General features: G+C 40.2%; 1 protein-coding gene across 18 annotated transcripts in view; it reads left to right on the plus strand.

The window, feature by feature from the left end:
* The window catches only part of SRPK2 (SRSF protein kinase 2), a 312,538-nt gene that overhangs the window by 83,088 nt on the left and 205,267 nt on the right, over positions 1 to 24,183 (plus strand). The window contains exons 1-2 of one of the 18 annotated variants that reach the window (XM_042964792.1): positions 16,462 to 16,503; positions 16,625 to 16,688. The exons of 16 other annotated variants lie outside the window; for them this stretch is intronic. In XM_042964792.1, coding sequence (XP_042820726.1) covers positions 16,651 to 16,688 — 38 coding nt within the window. In that variant the 5' untranslated portion in view covers positions 16,462 to 16,503; positions 16,625 to 16,650. Of the gene's footprint in view, positions 1 to 16,461; positions 16,504 to 16,624; positions 16,689 to 24,183 lie in introns of those variants that run through there. One more of the 18 variants, XM_042964781.1, reaches the window with a different exon arrangement.

Below are 24,183 nucleotides of genomic sequence, written 5' to 3' on the forward strand. Positions count from 1 at the left end.
GAAGCAGATGTACTGTGGCAGTGGGATCCCAAAAGAGAGAGGGGCCATAGCTGTTTTTATATGAGCCTTGGATTTGTAGCACTCCTCAACCTAGGAGTGTTACCGACGTTGTGAAGAAAACTTCACGTATGGTGTGGGAAACTATCTATTTATACTTTACTCAGCAGGTTGGAATGGGCCAGTTGGAAGGGCACACATGTGGTCACTGGAAGGGACAAAAAGAAAACAGTAACAAGCCAAATCCACTGCCCTAACCTGGAGCTCTTGGTACAGAAGCAGACCTTCAGCCTCCTTCCAGAGGCCCCGAGGGTGTGGGAGTCCTGCTCATGACAGACACTCTGAGGCAGCCAAGAAACTTTATATTAGGCATATGTGAATGTTTCAGTCCAGAGCGGCTTAAATAAGATAGATAATCTTTCAGCTGTCAAGAACACGTGGCTGTCCAGAATTCACGCATTCCTTGGAGGCCTGGTAGCTGGGGGTATACCTATGTTCAGAGGAGGAGATAAGGAAGAGACCATGCTGAGAAAGCAGTGGAAACTGGTTAAACACTGGTGAAAAGTTAAAATCATATTTTAATAAGAAATTTTTTAAATGTTTATTCTGAGAGAGAGAGCCGTGCACACATGCGTGCACACCCGTTGCAAGCAGGTGGGAGGAGGGGCAGAGAGAGAGCATCTTAAGCAGGCTCTGTGCTGTCAGCACAGAGCCCACTGTGGGGTTCAAACTCCTCGAACATGAGATCACGACCTGAGCCGAAATCAAGAGTTGGACGGTTAACCGACTGAGCCACTCAGGTACTCCAAAAAACATATTTTAAAATTATGCAATGTTTCATGCATATAAAACCTGAAATGTGAATGTAAATTTGAAAAATGAGATAGGCACCTGAATACCCCCCTCGCCCAACTCAAGAAATAGAAATATTTTCCCCCTTCCTCCTATCTTTGTAGTTGGTCCAGATTTCAGAGAGTTATTAGGCTTTAGAAAAAGGAAAAAGCTGGGTACCTCAGATGTCTTATAATACATTGGCCAGTATATTTCAGTATAAATTGAGGAACCATTTTGTTATTAAAGTAGATGATATGACTGGAAGAAAGTTACATTTTTTTTAAAAAGCAACATTGGAATTTCTTAAAGTTCTGGTCTTGAGCCATTTTATACTTACTCTTTATTGCATTGTTTCTTTTGTGGGAAGTGTTTCTTGCTACGTTAACTGCCCTGGCAATTGACTCTAGTTTCTCAAGCACATGCCTTTCTTTCTCCTCTGCACCATCTAACAAAGAACCCAAATATTCATGGCTCTAGGTACAAAATTTAGTTTTTATCTTAACTTTCGTCTGTGGGATTCTCTGTGTTTCTTCTATGCAGTAGTATACCTTTCATAGGCACACTCCATTCGTTGAGACTTGGTCACTTTTGGACTGCGAAATTAATACCTGTATTTTTAAATACTTTTTTTTAGTTGACCAATTTGTTTCAGCAATTTTATTTCATTATAAGAGCCTGCTCATGATAGAATTGGAACAGACCGAATTTAGTTTTTAAAGCTAGTTTTAAATGCCATTTTTACAACCTCCACAAGACTCCCTTTCTTATGATAGAACAGTATCTGAAGAATTGAGCTGGTTTTTCCCCCCCATTCAGTATAACACTCTCAGGATTCCAATGGAACATTGCTTTGATCTTGATTAAACTGTGAATTTTATTTGAAAGTGAAAATTGGCATTTGGAGGCTATTTATAATGGTGTGATGGCAATCTTTTTGCAGACTGTCCGTTTGAAAGCTGGGTAACCACAAAAGGGGTTTATTTTAAATGGGGTATCCTTTGGCAACACTCAACATTATTTGAGAAAATTATTTTTAATTACACAAATAACATCTATAAAAAATTTAAGTGCCGTAAAGGTGAAATTCTCTGACCATTCCCTCATTCCTTTTTTTTTTTAAATGTTTTATTTACTTTTGAGAGAGAGAGAGAGAGAGAGAGAATGCAAGTGGGGGGGAGACAGAAAGAGGGAGGGAGACACAGAATCCAAAGCAAGCTCCAGGCTCCGAGCTGTCAGCACGAGAGCTCGACACAGGGCTTGAACTCACAGACCGGGAGATCATGACCTGAGCTGAAGTCAAACACCCAGCTGACTGAGCCACGCAGGCACCCCTCCTCATTTTGTCTGCAAAAGCAAGGAAGACCTTCTCCTAATCAGTTTGGAGTATACTCTTCCTCAACTTTACTTTTCATTTACATGTACATATACGCACGCACATACACACCTGTGAAAACACGCGTTTGTAACAAAAGTAGTATACTGCGTATTCTGCACACGCCTAGTGTCAGTTTTGTAGGTCATTCAGTACCTGCAGGGCTACCTCACTCTTTTCAAAGGCTGTGTATGATGAATGTAGCAGAGTTCAGTTAACAGTCGGGTTGTTCTCCATTACTTGCTGTGGCACACAGCATTATGAGGAGCATGTTTACGTGACCCTCCGAGGACACGCGTGAGTGTTCTCGTAGCTTGGATTTGGAAGAAGTGGAATTGCTGGATTGTCACTATCTAGCATTCCCTATGTTGAAGTCCCAATAAATAGAATATTGTTTGGCATGATTGGCTAATTGTGTTTGTGAAATGAATTGTGTGTTTGTAACACTGTCGTGTCAGTTAGATAAGGAGGACAGGCGCCAAGTGTAAAGCCAGTGATTCTCAACACTGGCTGCGCGTCAGAATTACCTCTTAAGACTTTTTCGGCATCATCACCCCAAGAGAGTGATTTAGTAGGTCTGCAGATCAGTACGAATGGCCCTTGGCATGAAGAGGAAACTTAAATGCAAGAGATACAGAGTGCCTAAATTGCCCAGTACTAGTTCAGTACCTAGCTCACCCCATAAAATGCAGTCAAAATATGGCCCTAAAATTTGATTTTCTTTAAACTCTTAATGCGAGTTAGTAACGTTACCCCCACACTTACCATAGTTGTAGGTGTAAAAAATGATTGTTTTAAGGCTGACAGATTTTTTTAAGGGGGAGGGGACAGCAAGATTATAAACATGAAGTCTGAATAGGACTGAATTTACAGGATTGTGTTGTAACTTTCATAAGTATTGTGAACATAAGTGAATGTTTAGGTGTTTTACTATGGAAAAATGTGAGCGCATTCTAAATCGGCCACACGTAATGTATGGTGGTTGAGGGCCCAGAGCCTGTACAGGGGCTGCTGGGGCTCTGAGTCCCCTCTACTGCACTAGCCCTGTAAATGGCAGCAAGTTACTGAGCCTTTCTGTGCCTCCATTTCCCTGTCTGTAAAATGAGGATAATGATCATGTTTATCTTACAGGGATATGAGAGTTTTCAGAGTCACTATATAAAGCAGAAAGAAGAGTTCCTGGCATTGTAATTGGTATGAAATGTTAGATGTTACTGTTGGTATTGTTGCTGCTCTTTGTTACACATATAATTATGAATCCTGGTGTCTTTATATTTAGGCATTATTGCATGCTTAAAATATTTTTCCACGTGGCTAGAAACCAGCAACGCAATACGTGGCCAGAGATGATAAGGATGAAGAACTTGTACTCTGGAATACTGATTCAGCGTCATTTTGATAAAACAGAGTTGAAGTGTTCTGTGTCCTTGATACGTTTAAGGCCCTGTTTATTGATTTTTGCGTATTAAAATGGAGAACTAATTGAGGTTTTCTGTTTATGCAATTGGTGGGAAATCCCACAGACAGCAAGACAAGAATAAAGTAGCCTGTGTTTGATTTGCTACAGTGTTTATCGTACTTTAGAACATTGTGTAAAGCAACAAAGCCTTGGAAGTAGACTTTACTATTGCTTGCTGCTGTTAAAGATTTTTATAGAAATAAGGCACTGTTGAGGCTTGAGGTGAGAATTTGAGGATTTACAAATGAGAGAGGTGATAATTGGCAGAGTTCCTGGGGGGCACTGTGTGGGTGTGCAGACACGGGATGAATTGTGGAGAGTCGACAAGTCTCATAAATAGTTCCATGAAGTCAAATACTTTCTCCCTGGCATGACATAAGATTTGAAAAATTTGCTCTTAATTCTAACCCACCTGTTGAATCTCTTATTTTAGTTTTCACTGTATAGTTGGTTATATTCTACCCTATGTAAGACGGACTTCTTTGTATGGCGTGTAAGATGCTCTAGGGACAGACCCCGCCAGTATCTCTATTTTCCTACCAGTCTCTACTTGGCTCCTGCCAGCCACCAAAACAACTTGGATGGCCCACACGACAGGAGTCTCCATAGCTTTGTTTGTGCCATTTTCCTGTTGGGAGTGGGCTTCTCTTCACCTGGCAAAGTCCTCCTAACGCTAGTGACAGATGCCTTCTTTGGCCATTCCCTTTCCCCACACTGATCATTTCCTCCCTGGAGGCTGTGCAGCACAGCACGCACGCACCTGGGGATCTAGACTACAGAGCTAGGCCGCCAGGTTCTCATCCTGGCTCAGTGACCTACCAGCTCTGGAATCTTTTTTTTTTTTTTTTAATTAAAATAAAATTCACGTTCCCCTTTTCACCAGTTTAAAGTTTACAAGTCAGTGGCTTTTAGCATATTTATACTATTGTAAAGACCTCTCCATTTCCCAATTCCAGACCATTTTTATCATTCTAAAAAGAAACTCTTTGTGCATTAGCAGACACTCCCCATTTTCCCTCCTTCCCTAGCCCCTAGATCTACTTTCTGTCTCTCTACATGTCCCTGTTCTGGATATTTCATGTAAATGAAATGATACAATATGTGTTTTGTCTCTGGCTTGTTTCACTGTCCATAATGTTTTCAGGATTTATCCATGTGTTAGCATGTATCATTACTCCATTTTTCTTATATATGGATATACCACATTTTGTTTATTCATCAGCTGATAGATATATGGGTTGTTACTTTGGGGATATTACAAATACCACTTGTGTGCAGGTTTTTTTTGTGAACAGTATAAACATACGTTTTCAGTTCTCTTGGGTATATACTGAGGAGTGGAATTGTTGGGTCATATGGTAACCCTTTGTTGAACTTTTTGAAGAATTGCCAGATTGTTTTCCAAAGTAGCTCTGCCATTTAACATTCCCACCAACTGTATGTGAAGTTCCCAAATTCTCCACATCCTTGTCAATCCTTGTTGCCGTCTTTCTGATTACAGCCATCCTGGTGTGGGTATAAAATGATATTTCATTTTTGTTGTAATTTGTGTTTCCCTGATGACAGATGATGTTGAGCAGTTTCTCATGTGCTTCTTGGCCATTTGTGTGTTTTCTTTGGAGAAATGTCTATTAGATCCTTTGCCCATTTTTTAAATTGGCTGTTGTTTTTTTTTTAAATTGCTGAGTTTTAAGAGTTCTTTATATATTCTGGTTTCTGGTTCTTTATTGGATATGTGATGTGCAAATATTTACTCCCATTCTGTGGATTGTCTTTTTTTCTCAATAAGTGTTTTTTGATTCACCAAAGTTTTTAATTCTTATGATGTTCTTCTGTTTTTTGTACTTTCTGTGTCATATTTAAGAAACGAGCCTAATCCAAAATAATGAAGATATACATCTCTATTTCCTTTTAAGAGTCAAGTTTTAGCCTTTATATTTAGATTTTTGATCCATTTAGGGCTAACTTTTGTATGTACTGTGAGTTAGGAGTCCAATATTATTCTTTTGCATGTGGACATCCAGTTGTCTGGACCATGTTTTGGAGGCCATTCTTTTCTCCCCTAGTGGCCTTGACACTGTTGGAAATCAGTTGGCTGTCATGTGAGGGTTTATTTCTGGACTCTGATTCTATTCCATTGATCTATATGTCTTATCTTTATGCCAGTTTCACAGTGTTTTTTTTAAATTTAATTAAAAAAATTTTTTTTAACATTTATTTATTTTTGAGACAGAGAGAGACAGAGCATGAATGGGGGGGGGGGGGTCAGAGAGAGAGGGAGACACAGAATCCGAAACAGGCTCCAGGCTCTGAGCTGTCAGCACAGAGCCCGACGCGTGGCTCGAACTCACGGACCGCAAGATCATGACCTGAGCCGAAGTCGGACGCTTAACCGACTGAGCCACCCAGGCGCCCCTAAATTTAATTTTTTAAATGTTAATGTATTTTTCAGAGAGTGCACAAGTGAGCATGCGTGGGGGGAGGGGCAGAAAGAGAGGGAGTCTGAATCTGAAGCAGGCTTCCAGCTCCTAGCTGTCAGCACAGAGCCTGACTTGGGGCTCAAACCCACATGCCATGAGATCATGACCTTGAGCCCAAGCTGGACACTTAATTGACTGAGACACCTGGGTTCTCCTTAATCACACTGTTTTGATTTACTGTAGCTTCATAATAAGTTTTGAAATCAAGATGTGTGAGTCCTCCAACTTTGTTCTTCTTTTTTCAAGGTTGTTTTGGCTATTCAGGGTCCCTTGAATGTCTAAATGAATTTAAGGGTCAGTTTGCCCATTTCTGGAAAAAAAAAGGTATTGGGAATTTTTATAGGAATTGTGTGAATCTGTAGATCAATTTGGGGGAATACTGTCATTTTAATAATAATAAGTCTTCCAACTCACGAACACAGGATGTCTTCTCATTTAAGTCTTTAATTTCTATCAACAATGTTTTGTGTTTTTCAGTGCACAAGTCTCTGGTTTCCTTTGTTAAATTTATTCCTAAGTATTGCATACTTTTTGATGCTATTGTAAATGGAATTGTTTAGGTCTGGAGGTTTTAGAAAAAATTTTTATATTACTATTTTTTTAATGTTTATTTATTTTGAGAGAGGAGAGAGAGAGAGCATGCACACACACACACACACACACACGCTCCCGCAGGGGAGGGGCAGAGAAAGAGAGAATCCCAAATAGGCTCTGTGCTGTCAGTGCAGAGCCTGACACGGGACTCTATCCCATGAACTGTGAGATCATGAGCCAAAATCAAGGGTTGGATGATCAACTGACCGAGCCACCCAGGCACTCTGTTTTGGAAATTTATAAATGTCCAAAGCTTCAGTTTCCATGCATGTAAAATGGAAAATATGTTAAGTACCTACCTCTCCAGTTGTTGTGAGTTCATTCATGTAAAGGGCTCAGGTAGGCCAGATGGTTCAAGCTAAATGCTAAATATTAGGCTGTGAACTCCCTGAAGGGAGGAGTTTTGCCCTACATATTTTTTAATTTTTATTTCTTATAATTTTTCTTATTTTTAAAATAATTTTTAAATGTTTATTTTTGAGAGAGAGAGAGAGAGAGGGAGGGAGGGAGACAGAGAGGCGCTGTCAGCACAGATCCCAATGCAGGCTTCAGACTTACAAACCATGAGATCATGACCTGAGCTGAAGTTGGACAATTAACCAAAAATATATATATATATTTAAGTTTAGGTGTTTATTTTTGGGAGTGGAGGGGCAGAGAGGTAGGAGGATAAAGGATCTGAAGCAGGCTTTGCACTGACAGCAGGCAGCTTGATGCAGGGCTTGAACTCACAAACTGTGAGATTATGACCTGAGCCAAAGTCTGATGCTTAACCAACTGAGCCACTCTGGTGTCCCTGCCCTGCATGTTTTTGAGACATTCTTCCTCCCTCTGCTCATGTGGCATCTAGTGCAGCACCTGTTGGTGATGAGGGAATGTGGAAGGGTGGACAGATTGGACTGCATCACATCAATTTCAGAATTGCAGTTCTAAAGTTTGAAAGTTAATGTGGATTGGGAGTTAGGGACTCTAATTCCTCCTTATACCTCATATTTTGATATGGCTTGTTTTCTTATACATGTAAATAAGCCTTGTACAATAATTTTACCTCCTCTTAACAAAGTGAAATTACTTTTGAAGATGGTTGAACGGCCTTGGTTTACTACAGGAGTCAATAAAAGTAAGCATTTATTGCCTTGGTGAACTCACAGTCCTTTATGTGCCAAAATTGTAAATGAAATTAAAATGTCTTAATTTATGACATTGTAAGCCACAATATTAGAGAACCGAGTAGTTTCACTTGTATATTAATATCTAGTATGAAAAACTGTCTTTTAGTTAGGATTATAAAAATACTTCTTTTTCCGAGTAGTATCCTGTGTTGTAAATTCTAAAATTCATGTATCAGAAAATTGTACAAATGGTATTTATTTTATAAGCGTAAAACAGAGAAAGCTTTAAACTTGATCTCATGGTGAAGGGGGAGGTTGGATCTCACCCTGAGTGTAACAGCTCAGTTATCTAAGAACTTGTGTTACTTCTTAGGTCTCCCCAACAGAGTCAGGGTAAGAGTGTCTTTGTTCTGTTTAGCAGCCTGGATTAACTATTAATGATACTGTGCTGTGGTGAGAAACCTGTAGACAGTTTTCAGGAATTAGTTTCATTACATTTCCTTGCTGATAGAAGACAATGATGGTGATGGTAATAAAATTAAGAATTTATTTAAACATTCATCTTTTCTTTTTTAATACATTTTTGTATTAAGTTGTCCTGGAATTCCTCAATATCAGAATAACAAAAGCACTGGTAACAGATACTGTCTGGAGGCCTCTGAGGTCTGAGCGCACCCCTGCCGTGTCCAGTTGGGTGGTCTGGGGTCTAGGCTGGTGCTGCAGACACAGCCAGGGCACCTGGTTCCTCTTCTCCCTGCCTCTTGCTTGCAGTTGCAGGCTTATGGGGGTAAGTGAGGATGGGAATCCCAGTTTGAGGGGATTGACCTGCTTTTCTTTCTAGAACTTGAAAATCGGGAACAAACTTTTCCTTTTAAACTAATGTTCCTTTTGCGTTATCAGTTGCACTCAGGGTAATTAGTTTAAGAAGTAACAGAAGGAAAAGTATTGCCTCTAGTAAATGAAATTTCTGATTAGTGGCAGCAGCAGCTACCTTGAAAGTTCAAATCGAAACCTAGCCAGCTGGAGACCACCTCCTTCCCCTCCTTGTCCCCGCCCCCTCCCACCCCCACCCCTTTGTGGAGTTTGGAGTGAACACAGTGTAGTCCGCTGGCCCATCACCCTGTTCAGAAGGCAGGATACTGGAAAAAGTCTCCTTTTAAGGAAGGGGTGAAATTGGGACTTTTATCTTGAAAAATAAAATGATTCTGAAAGTAAGCTTATTTTATTTATCAAAATTTGAATTCTAATGAAAAATAAGTACTGAGTATTAGAATGAACAAAGAATGCATCAAGTGTTGATTGTTTTGGCATATATTTTTGTACTACATTTTGTGTAATAACATGATTGGATATCTTATAATTTATAATGCAGTTATAACGAAGGACATTTTTGCAGACTCTTCAAAGAGTTTTATTATCTTCCCTGTTAGTCACTGATAATCAAATAATTGTCATTCTTGAGACACTTAGCATATTATTGTCCTTGTTGATTTTTCTCATCAATTACTGACCTTCCTGACTCCTTTTGTAGCCTCATTTGGGGTTCTAACATTTCGTGAGTGTCTTCAGCCAGCCTTGTCAAATGTTGCATGTTTTGGAACGTATTTTCAGTTTTCACTTTGTTTTGGGTTTACATCTTATTTGAATTGTTGTTGGACTGTATGACCATCAGTGTGAGAGAGAGAAAGAAGGGGTTTGATGGATGGAGATGGAGACTGGGAATAACCAGGGACAGTTTTTTGAATGGCCATTTCGTTAATGATTGCTTTTGTTTGCACAGTTTTTGCTTTTCTCTGTGTTCCTTTAACAGAAGGCTTGAATAATGAATGCTGGGATGGCAAGGACTCATTTTTACACCCGACTGCCTTCATGGTGTTGGTCAGTTCATCACTGACCTTCCTAGACGTCTCAGAGCGCTTGCTTTACTCCTGCTCCTTTATGAAGGGTCTCTTATGTGCCCGTCTCTTGAATTTTGCGTCAGGAACTCAATACTTGGTCCCAGAGGGTATTATCAGGGATTGACACTTGGGCCAGAAAAGCTGCTGCAGCCCCTGGTTTGCATTTACATGGGAGCCCCGTAGAGATACTTGCAGGCTTAAGTTGGAGACACCAAGAGAGAAGGCCGTAAGCATGCATGGTTGAGGCAGTAGGATCTGTGAACATGAGAAACAGAGAGAAGCAGTTAATTGGTAGTGACAGGAGAAATGGAATTAGGGTCAGAGAGGTGTTGAGTCCCCAGAATGGTGAAGCATTAAGGTGGAGAGCAATCCCTCTGAACACTTGGTAACATGAACTGAGTATCAAGAGCTGTTAAGAACAGATAAATGCCTCCACAGGCCTCACAGCCAGAATCTTGTTCTGTTCTTAACTTTTAGATGTTTTCTGACAGTACTGTCTTATCCCCTGAGGTAAACTGAGCACATACCTGTTTCTTGCAGCCTGAAATGGCTCCAAATATACAGATAAAGCATTAATTTAAAATATCCTCTTTCAGGGCGCCTGGGTGGCTCAGTCGGTTAAGGTCTGACTCTGGCTCAGGTCATGATCTCACGGTTCGTGAGTTCAAGCCCCACATCCGGCTCTGTGCTGAGGGCTTGCAGCCTGGGAGCCTGCTTCAGATTCTGTGTCTCCCTCTCTCTCTGCCCCTCCCCTACTCGCACTCTGTTTTTCTTTGTCTCTCAAAAATAAACGTTAAAAAAAAAATAATCCTCTTTATACCTGAAATAAAATCAGCTTTGTGAATGGTCATGTAAAGAATTTGACAAGAGAGGAGTGCTTGGGGTGGCTCAGTTGGTTGAGTGTTTGACTTTGGCTCTTGTGGTCCGTGGGTTTGGGCATTGCGTCGGACTCTGTGCTGGCAGCTCAGAGCCTGGAGCCTGCTTTGGATTCCGTGTCTGTCTGTCTGTCTCTCTGCCCCTCCCTCGCTAGCACTCTATCTCTCTCTCAGAAATAAAAATAAACATTAAAAAAAAAAAAAGCAATTTGGCAAGAGAAATTAAGTTTAGTAAATCTGTTGGAATAGCATCCATGGAGAAAGGATGTAGGTTTAAGAATTTAGGTAGAACTGTCTGCCCAGTTATTATATCTTAATTTCCATGTCTTAAAAGGAAGGGTCCCATGTGAGCTTGTGTTGGGCAGGTAGTGATGTAAAGGACATGGGAACATGTCCTCTCCACAGCATCCTGTGTGAGTCTCACACTACTGTTGCTCTTAGGATCCAGGTGGATTCAGGGCTGTGCACCTTTTCTCCCACACTGTCTGATCTTTGAAGCATATCCTTTATTGGACTTGGTTGTTTTTTAAATTGTTTGTTTATTTTGAGAGAGAGAATGAGAATGCACATGTGAACAGGGGAGGGGCAGAGAGAAAGGGAGAGTAACCACTCTTCCTGGTCTGGGTTCTCAGGGATGGTCTCAGCTCTGGACTCATAGCCCTAAGTGTTCCATGAGTCTTCAAACTCACGTTATTGAGTAGAAAACTAAATATTAGACATAGTAGGCCATTAACCGAAGAGCTAAAAGTGTTCATCTTTGCGAGGGATTTGAGTATCTTTTAAAGTGTGGGTACAATCAGAATAAAAGGTTTTCATTTTATTCTGGATCTGTAGGTTGGATGAAAGAGAATGAGTGGGAGATCCTGGTGAATTGGTTTTTCCTTTTTGGTGTATAATGTGATGAATAGGAAGAGTATGATGTCACAGACTGACCAGTTTTTAAATTTTAATGTTTATTTATTTTTGAGAGAGAGACAGAGACAGAGACAGAGCGTGAACAGGGGAGGAGCAGAGAGAGAGGGAGACATAGAATCCGAAGGAGGCTCCCAGGCTGTGAGCTGTCAGCACAGAACCTGATGTGGGGCTTGAACTCATGAACCGTGAGATCATGACCTGAGCAGAAGTTGGACGCTTAACTGACAGGGCCACCCAGGTGCCCCAAGACTGACCAGTTGTTTTAATCAAGAAAGCTGACTAATAGTGATGATTTTAATTGATTGGAAATATGAGTAAATAGATTTAGAAGCTGGTTTAAAAAATTTTTTTTAAGTTTACTTATTTATTTTGAGAGATAGCACGAGCAGGGGAGGGGCAGAGAGGGAGTGAGAATCTCAAGCAGGCCCCAAAGTGTGAACACAGAGCCCAGTGCGGGGCTTGAACTCATGAATGTGAGATCATGACCTGAGCTGAAACTGAGAGTTTGATGCTTAACCGTCTGAGCCACCCAGGTGCCCCTAAAAGCAGGTTTTAAAGGATGCTGAATGTTCTGCTTGGGTTGCTAGGTCCTTGGAAATTTAGCTGTAGGTCTCAGAAATGGTAGTCTTGGCGAAGGTGAAAAGTGTTATTGCCACCAGTTGTTTATCTTTTTAGCCCTCAAATTTCTTCTTCATAAATTAATGTGGTTCAGCTAAGTGATGACCTCTGAGGACTCTTCTATCTCTGTAGTTGTTTGAATCTCTGATTGAGTAATTGTGTCTGGAAATGTATATTTAAGAATAAGGACATGAAGTTAGCTAGATTGTAACGTTGACTAGGATAGGCTAAGAGGACCATGAAAGAATCAACAAGTAAGTGTAAATTGAAATGAAACTTCAGGTCTCCATTCCTAAAGAAGCCCTGGTCTCGGGGAGTCAGACAAGTAGTGTATATATTTTAGTAATTTTGTCCTGCCGGTGTATGTGATATATAGAAGGACAGTGGAGGTGAGCTGTGTTCTGTCTGGGGTGCAGTCAGAGGGGAGGTGGCGCATGGGCTGAGATTAGAAAAGTGAGTTGGGTGTGCAAGGGAAGCACACTGGGCAGTGGCATCCCAGGGAGGGAAACTGCATTCTAAGAAAACACTTGGTGGTGTGAGAAAGCATGGTGTGTTTAGGGAATCACAGAGTAGCGCTCAGCAGTCCTGGAACATAAAATAGGTTGGAAGGGGAGAGTGGTGGTAATGATACCCCAAATGAGACAGGGGTGCTAGTCTGGAATCCTTCAAACATTCCAGACTCAGAAGGGCAATGCTGCTGCTGTTTGGGGAGATGTGAAGGTTCTACATAGGAGATCTTAGACCGGGAAGTTGAGGAGTTTAGGTTTAGATGGTGGGTTCAAGGCATCTAGGGACCATGTAGGTGAAGATATCTAGAAAGGGTGGAAGGATGCACAGTGCTGAGTTGCAGGAGAGAGTATTGGGCTCGAAGTTCAGGTTTGGTCACCATCAGTGTCCTTTGGTTGTGGATGTCAGGGGAGCAGATTGGAAGAGTCGGTGAGTGAAAAGAGGGTCACGTGAGATAAGTATCTCCTACATTTAAGGTCTGGGTGAAAAAAGATGATCCAGCAAAGAACCTAGAGTTAGGAGGAGAATCAGAACACAAAAACATTAGAAAAACAAAGAAAAACTTAACATTGTCCCATAATGTTATTTAGAAATTAAAAGAACATGATGACAAAAAAAAAATCAACCATAATTTTAAATATGCTTATTTAAACTACACAAGTACCACTCGTTTATTTTCTTGGTGAAATAAAGAAGTGTGGCCTTAATACTCACTGGCCTGAATGAATAAAGGGGAGACCCTAGATGGTTGAATAAATATGTATTTATGGGGTTGTTACGATGGCCGCTTCGGAAGAACCTGAGGAGTGGTAGTGAAGAGAGTAATTCAGAATTGGTAGGGGTTGATGGGGGTGTAGCATTTTAAAGTGTAACTATAAAAGCAGACTGGATCTCTATATCCGTTCATAGACTGAAATATGTTCTAGAAGGGTCCAAGATTTACATGCAAAGTGAATTATAAAGCGTAATTTGTGGAAAATGGGACGATTTTAAAAAATCGGTGTGGGGATAGTCTAAATGTGAAGAAAGACCATCATTCATAAAGAGAAAGACCAGTGGACTTAACTGCAAAAAAATGAAGGATAGGGTCATAGATACTGTGAATAAAAGACAGAAACTAATTTTGGGGGAATGTTTGTAGTGTGTGTGTAAGAGAGTGTGGTCACGGTAGATGACGCAAGTGATCAGAGGTTCAGAAGGCTGAGGTCCTTAGCCAAGGGTTTGTGGAAGTCCTACAAACGTGAACATCGAAGCCCCCCGGTATTATGGCAGGTATAATGACATGGCTTCTGGGGTTCTCAATGGATGCGGGGAGTAATTAGACCACGGATGGTATTGGTAAGGAGGAGTAGGTAGTAGACTAGAAATGGACCTTTTGGGGGGCGCCTGGGTGGCTCAGTTGGTTGAGCTTCTGACTTCAGCTCAGGTCATGATCTCACGGTTTGTGAGTTTGAGCTCCGCATCAGGCTCTGTGCTGACAGCCCAGAGCCTGGAGCCTGCTTCAGATTCTGTGTCTCCCTCTCTCTGCTCCTCCCCCACTTGCACTCTGTCTGTCTGTCTGTCTGTCTCTCTCTCAAAAATAAACAAACATTAAAAAAAAAAAAAAGAAATGGACCTTATGGGCCTCAGAGGATACAATATTCATATAGTATTTGTAAACATTCCTGAATGTTTTAGTCCTTCAGGAACTAGAAACATATCTGAAGGTTTGAAGAAAATGTGAAAAACATGTTAGAAACCTGTCCATGTATTACTGGAAACCCTTTTGGCTTGGAGCTCTCAAAGCTTTAACTTTTCTTTCTAATGTTTGTAAGATGGGCATACACTTCCTGAGAACTGTGTGGTTTAAATTGGGTGTCTTTCAGCTTATGTGCACAGATGATCTGCACACTGAAGGGTGAATCTTTTGTCTTTTTGGAATGAACAATTACCATGATGAAGAAGGATTCAAATGTAACCTCATTTCTGACATGGCTAGTTGATAAACTGAGAATTACACAGGGAGACTGAGATACAGATTAAAGTTAAATTTCCACATAAAATCAAACTATAGTGATAAAAAGCTGCATGTTGATGTTGATACTAAGGAGAAAGTAGATCAAAACTGTGGACAAGCTCTTTAAAATAGGACAGACCTAGTATACCTCATTAACTCAACAAATATTTGTTTAGGATTACTGTCCTTTGCTAGGCACTACTTAGCAGCAGACACAGGGCTTACTATATGGCAGGCACAACACTACATCTACATGACTTTCATGGATTACCGTATTTCACACGGCTCACAACAGCCCTTTACGAGCAGTTGCTATCCCCATTTTATAGGAGAGGAGATAGAGGCTTTTAGAGAGTCTCATTAATTTCCCCAAGGTCATAGGGCTGTTAAAAATGCTGGAGGAGGCTGCCTTCAGATCCAAGGCTGCTGGTGGCCAAGGCTGAGCTCTTCTTAAACACTGCTCTTTTTAAACCGGCGGGAGGGGCATTGCTGAGCATTCTCTGTGGCACCCGGTGCCAGACTCTGTAATCCACGTAAGAATCCTCGAGGTAAGTTTCAGTATCATCATCTCGTCTTAACCACTGTGCTATGTGCTCTCCCCAGTGGTTAGGTAGTTTGGCCAGAGCTGTGGTAGATTCTGTTCTCTAAACGGACGTTCATGCCAGCTTTATAGTGCCCGTTGGATGAAGTTGTAAGCTTAAACAATTCGGAAATCCCTTATTTTAACAACATTGCAAAAGATATTTCTGAACAGGTCTATTGTATCTTATGCAACTAATTTTTATTCCCTTTTCCTATTCCTTTGATTTCTGTAGTCAAGAGTCTTACAAATTAAAATGTGTTTTACCCCTAAGAAAAAAAATACCCTGAAACTGTTAGCTCTACTTTGATATCCTGAGACTGCCTATAGCAATATGTCAGTGGCCAGGTGTTTTATTTTTGGTATGTGAACTTTTTATTATGCATGGGAATAGGAGTGGGAAAACGGCTTTGCGTGTGAAATAGTTTGGGTAATGGGACCATGTCAGTTTTATTCACGTAAAATTACGTGCTTTTCGGTCAGTCATTAGTATTTTTAAAGGAAATGTGTTAGGTTTTATTTTCCTTCTCTTTTCCTTCTCCCTTTTATTTTTACCTCTCCTTTCCTTTTGGTCTGTTATCTCTGTCTCTCTTTTTTTTTTCTTTTCCTCCAAATCAGTATCAGCAATTATCTTTTAATTAAATTGAATTGGCGCTTACATTTCTGTTGCAGATGGCATTGTCAGTCCTTTCCTAAAAGGACAAGTATATTATCTGCTCGGTAACTGGGTGTTGCTGTTCACTTGTGCTGTACTGCGAAGGAGGAGGGGAGAATTAAGGTGTAAAATACAAGTCTTTTTCTGAAGGAGTTAAGGACAAGATGTTAAACACATTCTTTAAAGACGGTCAAGAAATTCTAAGAAAGGTTAAAAAAATTTTGATCTATAAATTGGGGTTCTGGTTTAATATTTCATTCTTAAGTGACAAAAATGATTCACTGAGCCATATTTTTCAGGGCTGGTGAAATAGAAGTAGCCCAGGGTTGCACATCTGTTCTTTACAGCCTGTAACTTTATTATCCAGGCTTCTCAGATTATCCAGTGTATCCAGTCCAGTTGTGAGCATTTCTTGTTTGTATTTTAATTTGCTGCATTTGAAATCTTCTTGCAGAGCCATGCTGGTTCTACCTTAAAAAAGAAAACACCCCTCCGCTTAAAAGAAATGGTACTTCCTGCTTTCATAAACAGTCATGTGCATAGTTTAGCAAGGCCTGGTGCCTCTGGAGCTTTTCCCTTTATAGCACCATCGAATCCCAGTCCTAACAGAAGTACTGCGAATCTTGTGGCCTCTTTTTGAACAAAAGGGATCAGAGACGAAAAATCTGTTGATATAAAGCTTGAAAGCAAGAGCAGGCAATCTTGGTTGTGAATATTTTCTGATTTTTCCAGAAATCAAGCAGAAGATTGAGCTGCTGATGTCAGTTAACTCTGAGAAGTCGTCCTCTTCAGAAAGGTACAGCTACATCTCTTGCATGAACAATTAATGGTGTAGCATTGCTAAGAAACAAGCAGGACGTATTTTTTTCTTGTCAAGTTTGCTGTATAACGTATCGTACTGCATGCCGGTCATTGTGCTGTGTCGAAGATGTGTATTTGGGCAGGCTGTTCTGCTTTTACAAAGGGTAATTGATTTTTTAAAAAATAGTGAAGCTTAATCAGCTGCAGCATGCACACCATCGCACAGCAGAGCGCTAGTTCATGTGTGACAGCTGTTGAAGGCTTTAAAAAATAATTTACTTCGCTACAAAACAAAAATCTTGCTTTCTTAAGGAAATATTAGTATTAGATTTTCTTCCTATGTTTGGAGATGGTTGCTACACAAAATCACATTATTTGTAAGATCTAGGTTAAAAATACTTGGCTTTTGGTGTAATAAATATTTTCTTATGTGGAAAGGGAGTGCCATTTGTAAATAGCTTAGGAATTGCAAACCCACAGATTAGTCACATTCTGAAAGAGAGATATGATGCTTCTTCAAGTCTGTGCTAGGAAATGGAACAGTCACTGCATGCAGTAATGGTTCATGCCTGCAGGTAAGGACAAAATGACTCAGAAGTATTTTTAAAGCAATTATTTTGTCTGTCAATCAAATGATTATACCTGTAAGGAGATATTTCCTTAAAATGGCTATTTTACTTAATAAGTGGAATAAAGGTATTTTTATCTCAAGCCAGAAATGAGGCTAATAATATAGTTGCCTATATTGGTATGTAAATACTGTGTTCACTTCTCTTTGCCAAAATTGTGTATACTACATAATGTTTTAAATGGAGGTTCTTGGGCATACAGTTGATGCTTACCCTTCTCTTGGTTACCTAATAGTTTATATTTTATGTTGATATTTTATATTGAAGGTGTGTTGATTTGTCTCATCCATGATTAGTTTTGAGGTTATCTTTTTCATAGATTTAATATTTAGGAAAATATTATGGAGACATGATTTAGTACTTGAGGAAGATAGAGGAAAAGCACTGGGGAAAAAAATGAGGTGAACAGCCTACCATGGTAAAATGGATTTAATTAAAGTACACTAACTAGTGTATGGAGGACATGATCTGATGGCAAAATGATGACATTAAATCGATTTATTAGTGTAATTAGGGGAAAGACTTCTGGCTATAATTTAGGGCATTACAAATAAGATGTTAACTGCTTTCTTCAGAAATTGAAAATAGAAAAATTTCTTCACATTTGTGTTTATTTTCACGTAGCTTCTAACTCCTGGTTTGTGGCTAGCCATCCGAGTTTTTAAACATTCTGTTTGCTGAGATGAAAAACAATCTTCAGCCTTGTGGTTCAGCCAGTAAAATGGTGGTGTTGGGAAGGGGAGAGGGTGGTGGTGTAAATAGTGAGCGGTCCGGGCGCCAACTGTGATGTTGGAGTTCTGTTACCAGGGAAGAGCATTCTCAATGGGATGGCAGCAATAATTATGTTAGCTTTTTTGAGTAGCATGAATTCTCTATTGATAAACTGGATGTTGAACAGAATGGAAGAATATTAGTGAGAAACAAGTTAGGAATGGATGAGGTTTCTCTAGTTAAAGGAAAGATTCTAAAATATTTTGGTGATTACATTTACTTACTATTATAACAATAATAATTTATTATTTTTTAAATCCTTATACCTAAGCTCCTGTAGTTAAATTTGATGGAAACGGAGGATGCATGTGGTCATGGTTTTAAAGTTCAGAAACCAGCCACTATGCTTGTGACAGCTTTATACACAGTTTTACCAGAGCTTGCTTGCTTTGTTTGTTATTCTTTTGGGGGTGCTTAGACATGTATATGGCAGTTGTGATATGCTGACTTAATGGGTGATAAATCTATTTTATGGGTCAGCCAACACTTTGCAAACATAGAAGTTGTTTCATTAATGGAAATACATTAAAAATAGAAGTTACTTCTTTTTTCTCCTCTTTGTAAAAGGCATACAGTGACGAGTAGTCAAATGATTTGTCTTTTCAATGTGTTTCAAAGAATTTGAAAAGCAAGAATGTAAAGTTAAAAAAAATTCATAGCCTAGTAGTGCTATATCCTGCTCACGCATTTCATAGTTTATCGTATCATGTAACATTACCATCACATTCTTCATTCAATTCCTTGTTCACCGGTTACTTAATTTTAAAAGTCTTTGACCTTTTTTTTTTTTTTTTAAATTTAGCTGTTTGAGTCAAGGCCTGAATTCAGCTATTTGGAATTTACATATGGTCAGTATTCCACATGGTTTTTTGGGTAGAAATGATGAAGAAACCCTGCTTCTTTAAAAGAGGGGAGAAGCTGCTTTGCAAGAAACCAAAACTTACCATTTGGCACAAATGATTTCGTTCACTGTCTTCAGGATAGAATGATCTTTTGATATTTCAGACCACTGAGTGGAGTGGAAATGCAACATTTTTATAAGTAAAAATATAATAACTGTAAACAGCAATGTGATGTTCCTAATAATTCTTCCATCTCCTATTTTTAACCCGCTTAGTGAGAATTGCTAGTCCTGTGTGACAGCTAGTATTGGTTGAATTAATTCTTGCTCAGACAGTTTTGTAAAATGGGAGAAACAAAACAAAAAATAAATTTATTTCTGTAGACTTAGGGTTCTTCATTGAAAAATACGAATATGATTTGAAGCAGTATATGGAATTTTGAAAATTGTTTTGGAACCTAAATTAGAAAACATGTTTTCTTAATGGATCTCAATACCACCTTGAGATTTAAGATTGTATTTTTACCTTTAAAAGAAGAGTGGGGGTCCATCTAAATGTTCTTTTGTAGGGGAGGTGGGGAGTACTGTTCAGAATGGCTGACTCAGGGGACAAAATCCAGTGGGGTGACAGAAAGTTATAATTCTATTTTTTGGTTTTATATTTCAGAGAAAGGGGAAAATGTCAACTTAATTATTAAATTAAGGACAGAGAATATTACTGAATGAATTAAAAAGACAAAAACAAATGATGCCTGATTTGTATGTTATTACCAGCTAAGAGGAACACGTATCCGTTGCAAGAGAGCCCCCTTCTGCAGATTTTAGGAGCACATCCTACTATGAGTATTTGCTTTTTAATTGCTGCCTGTTGAATGAATGAATGTATTCATCTTAAACATGGTAGTGACAGGGCCAGGCACAGTTTTACTTCCTCACCTACCCCCATTTAATGAAAAAAAGAAAGCTGTGAACATTTATTTGATATAAAAACTAGGTTTTCAAGTTTTTGTTTCTTCTTGACTTAGCCATAACACTTCTGGGATTTGGAAATTTATGGAGTGGAGTAGGTGGGAAAGAGGAGGAAAAGGAGTAGTAATCATGATACTATCTAGAAAAAAGATAATCATTTCTTAAACATTTCCACATACAAGTTTTAAGTGAGGAGAGAGAGAGAGAGATAGAGAGAGAGAGAGAGTGTGTGTGTGTGTGTGTGTGTGTGTGTGTGTGTGTGTGTGTCTGCCTGCTGTGGGGAAGACTCTGGCAAATCAACCTCAAAAGATCCTGAGTGAGCAGAAGGCACTTTGCTCTATTAAAATTTTGGACAAACTGTATTGCTACTTCTTCAGTGAACTCATGAACAAAATTGGACAATTCTTTATCAGTGAGAAGAGTTGAGCCCAGAGTGCTCAGAGAGAGGATTCCCAGTGTTTCCAGGCTGACTCCAGGGAGGCCTGTGGAGTTTGTGAGGGGAAGGAAGGTCTTGAGAAGCTGGGGAACCTATGTTCACACAAAGCTTTGGCCACATTTGCTCTTGTGAAATGTAAATGTTGTTGTAATTAATAAAGTTCACAGTCAGTCAAAAGTTGTTATAATTAATAAAGTTCACAGTCAGTCAAAAGTTAACTAAGTAGCAGTGCCTACTATTGTACTTTCTCAGGTAACAGATAATAAAAGGATAATTTCACACGTGCATGAGAGAGAGAGAGAGAGAGGTTGAGAGAGAAAGAGATATTTTGGTGATTAAAGGGGTCTTTATCCTGGAAGAGATAGGAAGTGCAAGCCTGGATCATTAGCATCCCACTTGAATTTAGAAATTGCTAGCTGCCTTTTTTTCAGGAGGAGAGAGAAAGGAAGAGGGAGAAAGTATCATAAAAATATTTATGCTATGGCCTATATCCTGCCAATGCTGTGTAAACAGGATTGGTAAGAAAGGTTAGAGATTGTTGCCCCTACCCTAGTAGAAGAGGGGCATTTGAAACACATAAAGAACCTGCGCTATTTTTGTGTGTGTATTTTAATTCATTTTCTTATTTTGGAGCCTCTTAAGTGAAAGAAAAAAGGGCATATGATAATGGTGCGTGGTTGCAGAAAGCAAAAAGAGAAGCCTGGAAGAATAAGGGGAATGGGAGGGAAAACAAAAACATCAGGATGGGACCACCTGGAGAAAGAAGTAAGTGTAGGATATTTGGTGGAAAAGGATCCAGGACCAAGGCGTCTTTTATTTGCTCTTATGTTGAACGTATTTTCCTCCATGTCTCTATGGTGTGAACTAAGAACAGTCATGGAGGATAGCCACATTTTACTAAAATTCCCTCTTCTGGGGCGCCTGGCTGGCTCACTCAGTAGGTCAAGATGCGACTTTGATCTCAGGGTTGTAAGTTTGAACTCCATTGTTGGGTGTAGCGATTACTTAAAAATAAACAAATCTTTAAAAAAAAATTCCTCTTTATTGTAGTGAAGAGGCAGAGGTAGTTAGTGGTGACGGCTTCTCCCGTGCTCATGCTCACCTCTGCCTCCGTCTGTGTTTGCGGGTGTACTTGAGAACTACTTTCTCTGAGGGGTTAGAAGAGATGACCGTGGCTGGTTGTGTTTTCTCCCTCCGCTCAGTTCTTACGCTTTCTGCTGTTTTCATTTAATTTTTAGTAATATGTTTATGGAAGATATATATGGGAAAGTGCACAGATCATAGATCATTATGAAATCCAATTATTTTTTTCTCTTTTGTTGTTTATGTTTTATGTGTTGTATCTAAGAAACCCTTGCTAAGCCCAAGGTCACTATGATTTTCTGCTAGGCTTACCTAAAAAAAGTTTTTGACTTTTAATATTTTAAGACTTTGATTCATTTTGGGTCTTTTTAAATTTTATTTGTTTGTTTATTTAGAGAGAGAGTGTGTGCACACTTGAACGGGAGAGGGGCAGAGAGAGAGAGAGAGAGAAGAAGAGAGAGAGAGAGAGAGAGAGGATCCCAAACAGGCTCTGCACTGTCAGCACAGAGTCCGATGCGGGGCTTGAACTCGTGAACTGTGAGTTCATGACCTGAGCCCAAATCGGGTGCTTAACCGACTGAGCCACCCAGGCGCCCCTATCTTGGGTCTTACTTAGTATTAAGATAAAGATGAGGTTATTTCCACATCTGACTGTTCAATTATATCTGCCCTTGAGCGTTACATGCAAATAGAAACCCTCCGTACATGCGTTACGTTGCACTACGTTCGTGTTTGTGTGCAGCAGCGGCAGTTAGTTCCGTCTCCTTGCTGTGCGGTATTCACTTGAATGTGCCTCGCTTTATGTATCCATTCTACTACTGATGGGCATGCGTCCGGGACGTCTGCAGTTTGTTAGGATTGCTGCTCCTGTGAGCATTTGTACACCTGTCTTCTGGGGAGTGGATCTATGCCTGCACTTCTGCCATGTGTGTACCTGGGAGCACAGTTGCTAAGTGTTAGCGGACACTGCCAGTTTTCCAAAGTGAATGTGCTAGTCTGCACTCACACCAGCCTGCCCCAGGTCCTTGTTCGCTTGGTACGGCGCATATCCTTTACCTTTGCCTTCCCATGTCTTTTCCCTTCCCCTTTTCTTTCTCTCTGTTAGAATACTGATGGGTCAGGGGCCTGGGTGGCTCAGTCAGTTCAGCATTTGACTCTGGATTTCGGCACAGGTCATGATCTCACAGTTCGTGAGTTCAAGCCCCGCATCAAATGCAGCTCCACAGAGCCTGCTTGGGATTCTCTCCTTCTCTCTCTGCCCCTCCCCTCCCCTCCCCTCTCTGTCTCTGAAAATAAATACAATAAACTTAAAAAAGAAGAATTCTGATAAGTGTGCCAGTGTGAACGGGCAGAATTAGATGCAGATAAGGGCAGAATTTTTGAGGAGAAGTAGATGCAGATAAGGGACTGTTTCTGAGTACCAGCTTTCATGAAGGAAATCAGAGTTAAAAGTTGAGACCAAATGGGAACCAGCCACGAAGTGTAGTCAGTCATCTGAGGTACTGCCCTCCCACTGACTGATTTGGAACTGGATCCGAGAGGCCACAGCTGTTACCATTAGTTTTCAGACTTGGTTTGAATACCAAAATTATTTCTTTATTTAAGCCTTATTAGAAGCCTGTCATGCAAAACAGAAAAGAAAAGCTTGGGGTGAGAACCAGGGAAGTAATCTGGGCCTCAGTTTTGGTGCTCAGCCATCCCATCCTTGAGAGCCCTTCCGTCGACCTCCAGTCTTCTTAAACCCTTCAGGTGGGCCACCTTGGGTCTGACCAGGAAATTATGACATTTTTGATATGTCCCAATCAAAAATAAATTTTTTTTAATGTTTATTTATTTTTGAGAGAGAGAGAGGAGACAGAGTGTGCGAGCAGGGGAGGGGCCTAGAGAGAGGGAGACCCAGAATCTGAAGCAGGCTCCAGGCTCTGAGCTGTCAGCACAGAGCCCGATGTGGTGCTTGAACTCTCGAACAGTGAGATCATGACCTGAACCGAGGTCGAATGCTTAACTGAGCCACCCAGGCACCCCTATATGTTCCAATCTTATATCAACTTTTTATAGTGTTAAATTTGTAGAGTGTTACATTTCATATTGTTCATAGTCTCTAAAATTTCAGTATCCTATGTCTGAATAAAATTGTACTAGTGTCTTTTAATTTCTGTTAGGAAAACAAAACAAACCTGGACAATTAGCTGAGCTTCCTTCCTGTTGGTCATTACTTATGTGGTCTAGATGCAGTAATTTCTAGGTTATTTTGTTTGTTACCAATTTAAACTTTGATTCTGACACTTCTTTGGAGGGTTGCCACATCACAGCCCGCACAGACCTTTCAGAACACCAGTCTGCTCAGGCCAGGTCACTCTCCACTTTACATACCCTTCAGCCCTCTTCCCACTGTTCTTGGCATAAAGGAAAACTCTGTATCTGGGTCAGCGAGCACCCACATTCTCCATCCCAACCGCAGACTCCTCTGACTCCAGTCCTGTCTCTCTTGCTTTGCTCTTTCACTGCTCCTATCCTTCCCATCTCAAGGAAGCCCTGCCTAGGTCAAATTACACTTGTTATAAGCCCTTCCAGAACCATGTACCTCTCCTTTGTAGCATTTGTCACAGCTGCTGTTTGACAGAGGGGAGTATCAATGACATTTGGTCTACTTACTGGTGTAGTATTAGCCCCGACTTACGATCTTAAATGTAGAAGTGTTTTCATTAGAGAATATTTTTATATCATCATTTGCAGCTTGCAAATTAGGAACCTTATGGGA

This window comes from Panthera tigris, chromosome A2, assembly GCF_018350195.1.
Source record: "Panthera tigris isolate Pti1 chromosome A2, P.tigris_Pti1_mat1.1, whole genome shotgun sequence".
Taxonomy (NCBI): domain Eukaryota; kingdom Metazoa; phylum Chordata; class Mammalia; order Carnivora; family Felidae; genus Panthera; species Panthera tigris.